The 14,775-nt window shown below is 55.2% G+C and overlaps 1 protein-coding gene across 1 annotated transcript in view; it reads left to right on the forward strand.

Moving 5' to 3' along the window:
- Positions 1–2,691: 2,691 nt before the first annotated feature.
- The window catches only part of LOC140392497 (taste receptor type 1 member 3-like), a 51,470-nt gene continuing 39,386 nt past the window's right edge, over positions 2,692–14,775 (forward strand). The window contains exon 1 of the mRNA XM_072477732.1: positions 2,692–2,812. Within this exon, the coding sequence (XP_072333833.1) occupies positions 2,692–2,812 (121 nt within the window). The remainder of the gene's footprint in view (positions 2,813–14,775) is intronic.

The following is a 14,775-nucleotide window of genomic DNA, read 5'->3' on the forward strand; positions in this document are numbered from 1 at the left end:
GAGGGGTAACCAGATGTTTCCACCTGTGGGGGAGATCTAAACTAGAGGCCATGAATATAAGATAGTTATTAATAAATCCAATCAGGAATTCAGGAAAAACGTCTTTACTCAGAGAATGATTAGAATGTGGATCTCACTCCCACACGAGGTAGTTGAGGTGAATATAAGAACATAAGAACTAGGAGCAGGAGTAGGCCATCTGGCCCCTCGAGCCTGCTCCGCCATTCAATGAGACCATGGCTGATCTTTTGTGGACTCAGCTCCACTTTCCGGCCCGAACACCATAACCCTTAATTCCCTTATTCTTCAAAAAACTATCTATCTTTATCTTAAAAACATTTAATGAAGGAGCCTCTACTGCTTCACTGGGCAAGGAATTCCATAGATTCACAACCCTTTGGGTGAAGAAGTTCCTCCTAAACTCAGTCCTAAATCTACTTCCCCTTATTTTGAGGCTATGCCCCCTGGTTCTGCTTTCACCCGCCAGTGGAAACAACCTGCCCGCATCTATCATAACTATTCCCTTCATAATTTTATATGTTTCTATAAGATTCCCCCTTCATCCTTCTAAATTCCAACGAGTACAGTCCCAGTCTAATCAACCTCTCCTCGTAATCCAAACCCCTCAACTCTGGGATTAACCTAGTGAATCTCCTCTGCACACCCTCCAGCGCCAGTACGTCCTTTCTCAGGTATAGATGCATTTAAAAGGAGTTATAAAAACACAATGAAAGGAATAGAGGGATATGTAGGTGGGTGTAAAGAGATTCATGTAAACAGCAGCATGAACCTGTTGGGGCTAAAGGTCTGCTTCTGTGTTGTAAATTCTGAATAATACTGTGTAATTTTCTTGGAAATGCAAAGGCAAAATGAAAACTGGATGTTTCGCACTGCATGCGAGGAGGTAACTGAGAGAACAGATGAAGCGGGTGAACCAGCCCCATCCACTCGCGGACGTTACCCCAGAACATCAACTTGCTTCCCTTAGCCTATTTTTGTACATGTTCCCTCCCACCCCTAATTATCACGCAATTACTAGTTGTTCATTCCAAACAGGGGGCTGGATTCTCTGGTTCCCCCAGCTGCATGGTTCTTGGTGGCGGGAAATCCGTGGGTAGCGGTGTGCTGCCAGCGGGAAAAGAGAATCCAAACGGCCGGGGAATTCAGCTAGGGTGCTTTATTTTCCCATGGGAATTATCCAGATGTTTCCCAATCAATTGCCACTCATGGAAAAGTTTTTTTAGCAAACAGTAACTGTTTAGCAAATGTTCCGTAACTGAAGCTGCTTTTACTCTTTGTCGTGTCACTTGTGTTCAGTAGTCTGTCCAGCCCATTTGTGAAATCCTGCTGTGTGACTTTGCAACTGTAAACTGTTAAGTGGAAATAAAATGAATTCCTTTAAGTGGGCACGAGCCAATTTGTTCATTAATGAGCACCTGGTGTATGTTTTAGGCGGCCATCCCATCTGCCTGCAGGTTAATGTCGGAGGTGTCAGGAAAGGCTGAGTTCTGACAAGCCCTATCCACTTTTAACTGCCCATCTGTCTAGTTTCCACCAAGTGGGTAGGTTCAGATTGACTGCAGTGTACCTGCCATTCACAATAAGCAAAGCCAAGGGAGTTATAGTGGTATATTTGGAAAAAGTACATCATATGTGCAGATAGCATGACTGTTTTAAATAAGCAACTTATCGTCAGAAAAGCCAATGGCTTATTGCTAACCTAGAGTCAAAACTAACAAGAATGAGCAAAACACAGAGTTACACTCAGTGACCCAAGCCTAGCAATTCCTCTAACGAGTCAGAGTTCCAGCACAGCAGCTGGATAGCACCTCATGGTATCAAGTTTCTGTCCTTAAAAAAACCCCGGCACATCCTGGACTTATCAAGTGTATGCCACATACATATCAGTTAGCAAACTTTATTATGAAAAGAAATCTTTCCTCAAGGAAGACTGTCACATTTTGGAATGTCAAACTGTTAGACAGTGTTATGATTGGCTCAACATCATTCATCTGGAAATGGCAGAGACATTAAATGACAACTTAGTGGCGCGATCTAACGGCTGCGTCCCGCCTGACTCAGGACGCGATGTGGCCGGTAAATCTCGTGAAATGCCTCTTGTGAGATTTACCTGGCTCGCTACACCTCACGAGATCTAATGGGACCTCACAAGATGTCGCAATCCAGATCCCGTGCAGATAGGCACACTTAAATATGTCTCCACCAGAGCTAACCAGCCCCCTGGATCGAACGGCCTCACGAGAAGACCCCTGCCGGCCACCGATTAACACTGGCCTCCCACAAATGGGGACCAGGCAGAAGTGCACTGAGGGCCGCGATCAGAAGCCCCCGGATGGGGGCATTCAATAATGGCCACACAAGGTTATTACACAAAATTAGGGCTCATGGAATTAGGGTATTATATTTGGATGGATGAGGATTGGTTAATAGACAGAAGCCAGAGAGTAGGAATAAATACATCATGGAAGGTTATAACAAGTGGGATACGGCAAGAATTAGTGCTTGGGTCTCAAATATTTACAATCTACATCTCTACTTAGATAGAGGAATCAACTGTGAGGAGGACACAAACAAACAGCAGAAAGATTTAGACATGTTACTTCAGTGGGAAAGAACCTGGCAGATTAGATACAATGTGGAGAAATGTGAAGTTATTCATTTTGTTCGGAAATGGTAAATGGCAAGAGACTGGAAAAGTATCACATTCAGACAGATCTGGCTGTCATACAAGAATCACAGAAGGTTAACATGCAGGTACAGCAAGCAAATACAAAAGGATTGGAGCATAAGAGTAAAGTCTTACTACGACAGAGTCTTGATGAGACCACACCAGGACATCACTGCAGGAGTTCCTCAGGGTAGTGTCCTAGGCACAACCATCTTCAGCTGCTCCATAAATGATCTCCCTTCCATCATAAGGTCAGAAGTGGGGATGTTTGCAGATGACTGCACAATGTTCAGCACCATTCACAACTCCTCGGATAATGAAGCAGTCCATGTCCAAATGCAGCAAGACCTGGACAATATCCAGGCTTGGACTGACAAGTGGCAAGTTACATTCACCACACAAGTTCCAGGCAATGACTATCTCCTACAAGAGAGGGTCTAATCATCGCACCTTGACATTCAATGGCATTACCATTGCTGAATCACGCGCAATCAACACCCTGGGGGTCACCATTGATCAGAAACTGAACTGGACTAGCCATATTAATACTGTGGCTAACAGAGCAGGTCAAAGGCTCGGAATCCTACAGTGAGTAACTCACCTCCTGACCCCCCAAAGCCTGCCCACCATTTACAAGGCACAAATTTGGAGCTGCACTTGCCTGGATAAGTGCAGCTCCAAAAACACTAAGAAGTTCAACACCATCCAGGACAAAGCAACCCGCTTGATTGCTTCCCCATCCACAAACATTCAATCCCTCCACCACCGATGAACAATGGCAGCCGTGTGTACCATCTACAAGATGCACTGCAGTAACTCACCAAGGCTCCTTAGACAGAACCTTCCAAACCCACAACCGCTACCATCTAGAAGGTCAAGAGCAGCAGATACCTGGGAACCCCACCACCTGGAGTTCCCATCCAAGCCACTCACCATCCTGACTTGAAAATATATCGCCGTTCCTTCATTGTCACTGTGTCAAAATCCTGGAACTCCATCCCTAACAGCACAGTGGATGTACCTACAGCTCCCCACTAACTTCTGAAGAGCAACGAGGGATGGGCAATAAATGTTGGACTAGCCATATCCAGTAAATGAATATTTCTGGTCTTCGTAGCTAAGGAAGGATATGGTTGCCTTAGGTGAAACACAAAAGTAGGTTCATATGATTAGGATGAGGGGTTCAGTCTGTGACGAGAAATTGAGTAGTTTAGGCCTATGTTCCTCAGAGTTTAGATGAATGAAAGGTGATCACATTGAAACATAGAGGGCGGGATTCTCCATGAATTGGCGCGAAGGCCCGAACCCGGCGCCAAAAACAGCGTGAATCACTCCGGCGTCGGGCCCCCCGAAAGGTCGCGAATTCTCCGGCCCGGAATGGGCTAGTAGCGGCGTGACGACATTCGCAACGGCGTCACCCATCAAGGACGCGCGTGCTGTCAGTGACGCCACGCGGCGTCACTGCACAAAAGACACCGCCCCACCCCCCCGGAGATCCGGCAAAATGGCCACCCACCACGCAGCACCAAGTGAGACCCCCAACTGCCTGTCCCACTTTCCGCCTTTCCCAATCCCCCTTCCCCCATATCCCCCATACCCCCTTCCCCCATACCCCCATTCCCCATAACCCCTTCCTCCATATCCCCTCTTCCCCCATATCCCCTTCCCCATATTCCCCCTTCCCCCATATCTCCCCTTCCTCCATGTCCCCCTTATCCCATATCCCCCCTTCCCCATATCCCCCCTTCCCCCATATCCTGCCTTCCCCCATATCTCCCCTTCCCCCATATCCCCTTCCCCATATCCCCCTTCCCCCATATCCCCATATCCTCCATATCCCCCTTCCCCCATATCCCCCCTATCCCCCATATCCCCCTTCCTCCATATACCCCTTCCCCCATTTCCCCCTTCCTCCATATCCCCCCTTCCTCCATATCCCCCTTCCCCATATCCCCCTAACCCATACCCCCATCCCCTTCCCCATATCCCCCCTTCCCCCATATCCCCCTTCCCCATATCCCCCCTTTCCCCATATCCCCCATATCCCCCCTTCCCCATATCCCCCCTTCCTCATATCCCCCCTTTCCCCATATCCCCCATATCCCCCCTTACCCATACCCCATCCCCTTCCCCATATCCCCCCTTCCTCCATATCCCCCCTTCCCCATATCCCCATATCCCCCATATCCCCCCTTCCCCATATCCCCCTTCCTCATATCCCCCCTTTCCCCATATACCCCATATCCTCCCTTCCCTAATATCGGCCTTCCCCCATCCCCCATATCCCCCCTTCCCTCATATCGGTCTTCCCCCATCCTTCTTCCCCCATATACCTCCTTCCCCATATCCCCCTTCCCCCATGTCCCCCTTGGGAGGAAGGGGGATATGGGGGAAGGAGGGTATGGGCGGAAGGGGGGATATGGGGTAAGGGGGATATGGGAAGGGGGGCTATGGGGGAAGGGTATATGGGGGAAGGGGGACATGGGGGATATGGGGGAAGGGGGATATGGGGAAGGGGATATGGGCAATATGGGGAAGGGGGATATGGGGGAAGGGGGGATATGGAGGAAGGGGATATGGGGGAAGGGGTATATGGGGGAAGGGGATATGGGGGAAGGGGGATATGGGGAAGGGGGTAAGGGGGGATATGGGAGAAGGAGGCATATGGGGGAAGGGGGATATGGGGGATATGGGGAGGGGGATATGGGGGAAGGGGGATATGGGGGAAGGGGGATATGGGGGAAGGGGATATGGGGGAAGGGGATATGGGGGATATGGAGAAAGGGGGAAATGGGGAAGGGGGGTATGGGGGATATAGGGGAAGGAGGGATATGGGGGAAGGGGATATGGGGGATATTTGGGAAGGGGGATATGGGGGAAGGAGGTATGGGGATATAGGGGAAGGAGGGATATGGGGGAAGGGGGATATGGGGGAAGGGGGTATGGGGGATATAGGGGAAAGAGGGATATGGTGGAAGGGGGATATGGGGAAGGGAGGGTATGGGGATATGGGGAAGGGGGATATGGAGGAAGGGGGGATATGGGAGAAGGGGGATACGGGGGAAGGGTAATATGGGGGTAGGGAGATTTGGGGGGAGGGGTTATATGGGGAAGGGGAGACAAACCCGGCCCATCAGGCATACGATGCCCGCAGGACGTTCCAGGGCGGCCATGAGCCAGGGACAGACCCGGAGCACCAGGCGGACGCCGCCCACATCTAGTGCGAGTGCGGCGACGCCGGCGAGCCACAGCCAGCGACAAGGAGGGCAGCACAGCAACGGGCCCCTGTCGCAGCCGACCCAGGACACTTCGCAGAGGCGCTCAACGCCATGGCCCAGTCTCAGCAGGAAATGGCCCAATCTCAGCAGGCCATCGCTGAGGGCATCGGCGCCATTGCCCAGATGCTGGCTGGTGTCGCCCAGACACAGACAGGGATGGCCAACTCCCTGAGTTCCATGGCTGCAAACTTGCAGACCCTTGTTGATACCAGAGCGGGCCTCCAGGACTGGCAGCGCCAGGTGTCGGGGGGGGCGTCGGGTGCTCGGTCCATGTAGAGGCCCGGGGGCCATCGGGCACCCCGAGGGAGGAGGAAGTGTTGGGGCCCGTTCCGGGTTCCCCTGTAGGGGAGGTTCCGGAACACCACGACACCTCAGACTCCCCCCTCTTCCATCCCAGGTGCATCTGGTGGGCAACGGGCAGGACAGGCTGGCAGCTCGCCATCCCTGTCGCCCGGGCTGCAGCCTGGCCCATCTAGGCCACTCCGCCCCAGGAAACGTCTGCCAAAGGGGTCCCTAGTCACAAGGCAGGAATCACAGGAGTCCATCTCCAGTTTCGCTGGACCGTCTGGGGAACCACCTAGATGCTAAAAATTAGACACTGAGCAAGTTGTCACGGGTGCAAGGCACAGATTAGTTCTGGGGCTAGGGCACATGTATGAACTGTTTGTTATCAAAATCACTTTCACACCTACAGAAGCTGCCTTTGTGCTCTGTCCGATGCGTGCGGGGTGTGTGTGGTGTGAGGTGAGCGCCAGTGGGTGTGTGAGGGGTGATAGAACGTCGGCCTCAGGTGAGTATGCACCCCCCCCCCCTCCCCCCGAGTTCGCCCTCACCATCCCCCTGGGCAGACGACGGGACCGTGCGCTGCAGAGTCACGGCCGCATGCAGGGACAGTCCGGATGGAGGGTGGTACTGTGGTCATGGGTCAGATATTGTCCAACAATATAGAGCCCAAAGCTCATCACCGAGCAGGTTGTCATCATCCTCCATGGCCTGCAATAGACACGCTTCCACTGGCGACTGTGTGAGCCCGGCCCGTTGTGCCGCAGGTGGATGTGCAATGGAGGGGTGGTGTGCATGCGGGTGGGGTGCGGATGGTTGGTGTTGGGTGGGTGGAGTGAGGGTGGTTGGTGTTGGGTGGGCGGGGTGAGGGTGGTTGGTGTTGGGTGGGTGGGGTGAGGGTGGTTGCTGTTGGGTGGGTAGAGTGAGGGTGGTTGGTGTTGGGTGGGTGGGGTGAGGGTGGTTGCTGTTGGGTGGGTATGTGGGGTGAGGGTGGTAGGCTGGTGCCATAGTTTGCAGTCTGTGCCCATACTCGGCGATTCCCACGCCGCCCCCTAGTCCGTGAACCGGGCGGCTATCAGCCTGTCCCGTGCCCGCTGGCCCAGCTGGTAATGGTGGGCAGGCTCCCGTCCATGTCCACTCCATCTGTCCTGATCATTGCCCCCATCCTCATCTGGGGAGGCCTGTGCCTCGTCTTGCTGCTCCTCCCCTCCCCCCTCCTCTGCCTGCGGCACATCGCCCCTCTGCTGGGCTATGTTGTGCAGGACGCTGGATGGGCATCGTTGTAGCGGTTCTCCACGTCAGTCTGTGGCCTCCATATAGGAGTCACAGCCACGACCGCAACGGGTAACCCCTGTCGCCCAGCAACCAGCCCCTCAGCCGGGGGTGGGGGGGGGGGGGGTCCCTCGAACATGGTGGGGATGAAAGATTGCGCCAATACGAATGAGTCACGTGCACTACCCGGGTACTGGGCGCAGATGTGCAGGATCCTCATGTGGTGGTCACAGACCACCTGCACGTTCATGGAATAGGTCCCCTTCCTATTCGTGAACACGGCCCTGTTATCCGCAGGTGGCCGCATGGCGACGTGCATCCCATCGATCGCCCCCTGGACTATGGGCATCCTGGCCACGGCAGCGAAGCCCGCTGCCCAGGCATCCTGGCTGGCCCGGTGCACAGGGAACTGGATGTAGCGGTCCGCAATGGCATACAGAGCGTCTGTCACTGCACGGATGCACCGATGCCTGCGAGATGCCGGACAGGTACCCACTTGCCACCTGGAATGACCCCGTGGCATAGAAGTTCAGGACCACCGTAATCTTGACGGCCATGGGGAGAGGGTGTCCTCCCCCAGTGCCACGTGGTGCCAGGTGTGCCATTAGGTGGCAGATGTGTGCCACGGTTTCCCGGCTCATCCGGAGTCTCCTCCTGCATTCCCGGTCCGGGAGGTCCTGGTACGACGAGCAGGGCCAGTACACACGGGGCCTCATCGGGCGTCTCCGTCACCATGGCACCACCATCACCTCCTCCTCCTCCTCCTCGTCCTGTCAAGCGGGTGGCCCTCCAGCCTGGGCGCCTGCCACCTGCCTCCTCTGCGGTAGCCTCCGCCGCCTCCCTGGCACGCTCCTGCTCCAGCTCCCCCAGGGCAACATATAGAAGTGCGGCTCCCGCCACGGCGGCCAACATCGCTGGGTGATCACCAAACATAACAGCCTGCAGGGGGTGGGGGTGGGGCGAATAGACGACATGTCACCATTGCCCATACCCCCCACCCCCGCAGCCAAGTGCCTTGGGCTGCATGGTCGCGACTGTTGCCAGTTGGCAGATGGCCAGGCGGACACCACCCTCCCACCCCGGCACGCACCCTCCCCAACCCCGCCCCCCCCCTCCTCCCCGGCATGCACCTTCCCCAACGCCACCCTCCTCCCCGGCACGCACCCTCCCCAACCTCGCCCCCCCCTCCTCCCCGGCCCGCACCCCCCCAACCCCCCCCCCCCCCCCCCTGGCCCGCACCCCCCCCCCCCCAACCACCCCCCTCCCCTCCCCGGCACGCACTCTCCCCAACCCCCCCCCCCTCTCCTCCCCGGCACGCACCCTCCCCAACCACCCACCCCCTCCCCGGCACCCACCCTCTCCAACCCCCTCCCCCCTCTCTTCTCTGGCACGCACCCTCTCGAACCACCCCCGTACCCAGCCCCTCCCCTCTCTGCCCCAGCCCCTCCCTCCCCCAGCCCCTCCCTCACCCCCAGCCCCTCCCTCCCCCAAGCCCCTCCCCCAAGCCCCTCCCCCCCAGCCCCTCCCTCCTCCCAGCCTCTTACCCCCCCCAGCCCCTCCTCCCCAGCACGCACACTCCAACGGCTCCTGCGACCACCTGCGGCCGTGCCGTCACTTCTCCGGTGGCCGCCCCATGCCAACCCCTACCCCCGCGCTGGCCGGCGTCAACCATCACGACTGGTTGACGCTGATAAATAGGTGGTTTGATTTACGTCAGCGTGACCCGTGGTTGGCGGGACTTCGGCCCATCCGGCCCGGAGAATTGGGGCGGCCCCGAGGCCCGTTGCGTCAGCGCGATTCACGACAACGGGATTTTTGGGGGGCCGGAGAATATCGCGGGGCGGCCGGGCGGGATTTACGCCTCCCCCCGGCGATTCTCTGACCCGCTGGAGGGTTGGAGAATCCCGTCCATAATTCTAAAATGCTTGTCAGGGTAGATAATATAATAATAATCTTTATTGTCACAAGTAGGCTTACATTAACACTGCAATGACGTTACTGTGAAAAGCCCCTAGTCGCCACATTCTGGCACCTGTTCAGGTACACGGAGGGAGAATTTAGAATGTCCAAATTACCTAACAAGCGCGTCTTTCGGGACTTGTGGGAGGAAACCGGAGCACCCCGAGTTAATCCATGCAGACACTGGGAGAACGTGCAGACTCGGCACAGACAGTGACCCAAGCCGGGAATTGTACCTGGAACCTTGGTGCTGTGAAGCAACAGTGCTAACCACCGTGCTACCGTGCCGCCCCAAGATGCTGAGAAGACTGGAAATAGAGGTCACACTCTCAGAATAAGGAGTCAGCCAGTACTGAAATTAGAAATGTCTTCACCCAAGTAATTGTGAACCTCTGGAATTGTCTACTGCAGGGACCTGTGAATAATAATAATAATCTTTATTGTCACAAGTAGGCTTACATTAACACTGTAATGAAGTTATTGTGAAAACCCCCCAGTCACCACATTCCGGCGCCTGTTTTGGTACACGGAGGGAGAATTCAGAATGTCCAATTCACCTAACAGCACGTCTTTCGGGACTTGTGGGAGGAAATCGGAGCATCCGGAGGAAACCCAGGCAGACACGGGAGAACGTGCAGACTCCGCACAGACAGTAACCCAAGCCGGGAATAGAACCCGGTTATGCTCAGTTTTTGAGCTCATTCAAGTCAGGTATCAACAGATTTTTGGACAGTAAGAGAATCAAAGGATATAGGAATAGTGCATGAAGGTGTAGTTGAAGTTGGGGATCAGTCAAGAACGAATAAAAAGAAAAAGACAAATGAACTCTTGGTGACTCACCTTTCTCAATGTTGGCAACCTTTGGTTCTGACTGAGACTGGAACCTATTCAGCTACCTTGTGAGTCATTCATATTTCTCTCTTGGATTCAGGGTATTGCATTTTTAAAAAAAAACATTTAGAGTACCCAATTAATTTTTTCCAATCAAGGGGCAATTTAGTGTGGCCAATCCACCTACACTGCACATCTTTGGGTTGTGGGGGCGAAACCCACGCAAACATGGGGAGAATGTGTAAACTCCACACGGACAGTGACCCAGAGCCGGGATCGAACCTGGGACCTCGGCGCCGTGAGGCGTGACGGTAAACTTAGCCTCCTCTCTGGAAGTAGCGTTCCAGAGCCTTAACGCGTTCCCGGTTGACCACGCGACTCCCTCGTGGACCCCCGACCAAAGACTACCCCAGGCCTGTGCCGCGCGGCTGCCCGCCCACCATGGGGGGGCTACCCTGCTATTTCTGCGGCCAGTCCCAACACCCCCGGCAGCGCTGCCCAGCCCGCAACGCGACTGCAGCAGCTGCGGGAGAAAAGGACATTTCGCCAAAGTTTGCCTGGCCAGGTCCAATAACGCTAACTCACAGGCCCGATCCTCAGACTCACGGGCCCGCAGACCCCGCAGTGTGGCAGCGTGTCTGCCGACTCCGCCCCTGTAGACGTGCCATCAGCCTCGTGCTATCCGTGGGGGCAGCCATCTTCCAGCCCACACAGCACGTGCGACTCACGGGGGCCGCCATCTTGGCCATCCTCCAACCACGCAGTCGGCCACGTGCGATCCATGGGGGCCGCCATCTTGGACGCCATCTTCCTCACCGCCCGCCACGCTCGACCAACGGGGGCCGCCACCTTGGCCGCCATCTGCTACGCCGCTCGACGCGTACGATCAACAAGGGCAGCCATCGCAGAGCCGCCCCAGCACCTCCGACCATGCCGGCTACCCGCAACTCACCGCGGTCACCCTGGACCAGTCGCGACCCAAGCACCTCCAGAGCTCCATGTTGACCGTCCGGGTAAACGGGCACGAGCCGCCTTGCCTTTTCCACTCCGGGAGCACAGAGAACTTCATTCACCCGGACATGGTAAGACGCTGCTCGCTCCCAATTTTCCTGGCGCACCAAACCATCTCCCTCGCCGCTGGGTCGCACTCGGCGAAAATCCGAGGGTGCACTACCGCAACCTTAGCAATACAGGGCGGCGAGTACGCCAATTTTAAATTATATGTGCTGCCAGACCTCTGCGCTCCTCTCCTACTGGGACTAGATTTCCAATGCAACCTCAGGAGCCTAACCACTCACCATATGCAGCCTCGCGACCCTAAAAGCCGACCCTCCCCCACTCTTCACAAACCTCACCGCCGACTGCAAACCAGTCGCCACCAGAAGCAAGAGGTATAGCTTACAGGACAGGACTTTTATCAGGTCCGAGGTCCAGCGACTCTTGCGGGAGGGAGTCATCGAGGCCAGCAGAGCCCCTGGAGAGCTCAGGTGGTGGTCGTCAAGACCGGGAGAAGAACCGGATGGTTGTAGATTACAGCCAAACCATAAACCGGTACACGCAACTCGATGCGTACCCCCTTCCCCGGATTGCAGACATGGTATACCAGATAGCACACTACCGGGTGTTCTCCACGGTGGATCTGAAGTCTGCACACCACCAGCTCCCAATCCGCCCGGAGGACTGCCACTACACGGCTTTTGAGGCAGACGGCCGCCTTTTCCACTTCCTCTGGGTCCCCTTTGGCGTCACGAACGGGGTTTCGGTGTTCCAAAGAACAATGGACCGAATGGTGGACCAGTACGGGCTGCGGGCCACATTTCCGTACTTGGACAATATCACCATCTGCGGCCATGATCAGCAGGACCACGACGCTAACCTCCACAGATTTCTCCAAACCGTCCAAACCCTAAACCTCACATACAACAAAGAGAAATGCGTTTTCCGCACAACCAGACTAGCCATCCTTTGCTACGTCGTGGAAAACGGGGTCCTAGGGCCTGCCCCTGATCGTATGCGCCCCCTCCTGCACCTTCCTCTCCCCCACTGCCCCAAGGCCCTGAAGAGGTGCCTCGGGTTCTTTTCATATTATGCCCAGTGGGTCCCCAACTATGCGGACAAAGCCTGCCCACTAATCTAGGCCACCATCTTCCCACTGGCGGCTGAGGCCCGTCAGGCCTTCAGCTGCATCAAGACGGACATCGCCAAAGCCGCGATGCACGCTGTGGACGAGTCCGTCCCCTTCCAGGTGGAGAGCGATGCATCAGAAGTCGCTCTCACCTCTACCCTCAATCAAGCAGGCAGACCAGTAGCGTTTTTTTCGCACACCCTCACCACCTCCGAAATTCGGCACTCCTCAGTCGAGAAGGAGGCCCAAGCCATCATGGAAGCCGTATGGCATTGGAGGCACTACCTCGCTGATAGGAGGTTTACCCTCGTCACCAACCAACGATCAGTCGCCTTCATGTTAGACAATACGCTGCGGGGCAAGATCAAGAATGATATCTTGGATGTGGAGGATCGAACTCTCCACCTATAACTACGATACAGGAGATCGTCCTTGGAAGCTCAACGAACCCCCAGATGCCCTGTCCCACGGTACATCCACCAGCGCGCAAGATGACCGACTACGGGCTATCCACGATGACCTCTGTCACCCGGAGGTCACCCGGCTTATCCATTACATCAAGGCCGGCAACCTGCCCTACTTCACTGAGGAGGTCAGAGCCATGACCAGGGACTGCCAGATCTGTGCGGAGTGTAAACCGCACTTCTATCGACTGGATAAGGCCCACCTGGTAAAGGCATCCCGGCCCTTTGAGCGCCTCAGTATCGATTTCAAAGGCGCCTCCCCTCCAATAATCGCAATACATATTTCCTCAATATTATTGATGCGTTCTCCTGCTTCCCCTTTGCAATCCCTTGCCCTGACATGACCACGTCCACCGTCATTAAAGCCCTGCATAGTGTCTTCACCCTGTTTGGCTTCCCCAATTATGTCCACAGCGAACGGGGCTCGTTGTTCATGAGCGACGAACTGCGTCAGTACCTGCTCAGTAAGGGCATCGCCTCGAGCAGGACTACCAGTTATTACCCCAGGGGAAACGGGCAGGTGGAGAGGGAGAACGCGACGGTCTGGAGGACCATTCTATTGACCCTGCGGTCTAGGAATCTCCCAATTTCTCACTGGCAGGATGCCCTCCCGGATGCACTCCACTCTATTAGGTCCCTACATTGCATGGCCACAAACGAGACCCCTCATGACTGCCTATTTGTTTTCCCTGGGAGATCCACCTCAGGGGCTTCGCTTCCGTCCTGGCCGAAGACACCGGGGCCAGTCCTACTCAGAAAACACATCAGGAGCCATAAGTCCGATCCTCTGGTAGAGAGGGTCCAGCTCCTACACTCCAACCCCCAGTACGCTTATATCGAACACCCCGATGGCCGACAGGACACGGTCTCCCTCTGGGACCTGGCGCCCGCCGGTTTCATCACCACCACCGCCGCCCCTCCATCATATCCCGCCCAACCAACCCTGCCCAGCGCCCCCGCCCCCATGTGGCTCCCGCGCTGCCTGCTGCCCACCACCCCCCTTCACCGATCCACCGGAATGAAGCTCCAGAAGAGACGCTCCCGGAGTCCACATCTGTACCCGCACCGGCGCCCTCGCTACTGATGCCAGCACGGACGAGCTCGACACCTGGGCCAGCAACAATGCCAGAGCTTCGGCGATCACAGCGCACAATCCGTGCGCCAGACCAGCTGAACTTATGAACCCGTCACCCCCGCCGGACTTCATGTTTTTAACAGGGGGTGAATGTAGTGAATGTATTATGCCAATAATCCACCATTGTATTTGTATCTGTGCTGTTGCCCTTGTAATTGTATTTGTACTGTGCTGTTGCCCTTGTGGGCTCCTCCTATGGGCCATTGTATGGCATTATCCATAGGGGAACATGTTGGGGCCTGTATGTGCTCCGCCCATGGCTCCTCACCTTGAAGGGAGGTATAAAGAGCAGTCAACCTGGAGGTGGTTCTCAGTATTGGATCAGTCGCAGGCAGGCACTGTTCTAAGTTGATTAAAGCCACGGTTTACTTCTACTCTTATCTCGAGTGAATTGATGGTCGCATCACAGCCTTCCCATCCCACTTCCAATTGAAGCCCTTAAGTGGGGAGTTAATCAACATTCCCAGCATTTTAATTTTTTTAATTTTCAAGCAATCTATGTATCATATGCTGCAGCCCCAGTAGATGGCGATGTCACACCACATCCACTCCATTCTCACCGGCTTGAGCGTCGTTTATGGAGATCATAACAAAATTTTGCAGTTAGAAAGACCACACCTTACAAAAAAAAACCCAATCATCTCAACATGTCGTCTCCAAATTAGTGATTAATGTGACATGAACCCTCGGGTCCTTCTCAACTTGCATTAATTTCCTGCTTGCGTAGCATCGATTGCAGA

This window comes from Scyliorhinus torazame, chromosome 16, assembly GCF_047496885.1.
Source record: "Scyliorhinus torazame isolate Kashiwa2021f chromosome 16, sScyTor2.1, whole genome shotgun sequence".
Classification (NCBI taxonomy): Eukaryota; Metazoa; Chordata; class Chondrichthyes; order Carcharhiniformes; family Scyliorhinidae; genus Scyliorhinus; species Scyliorhinus torazame.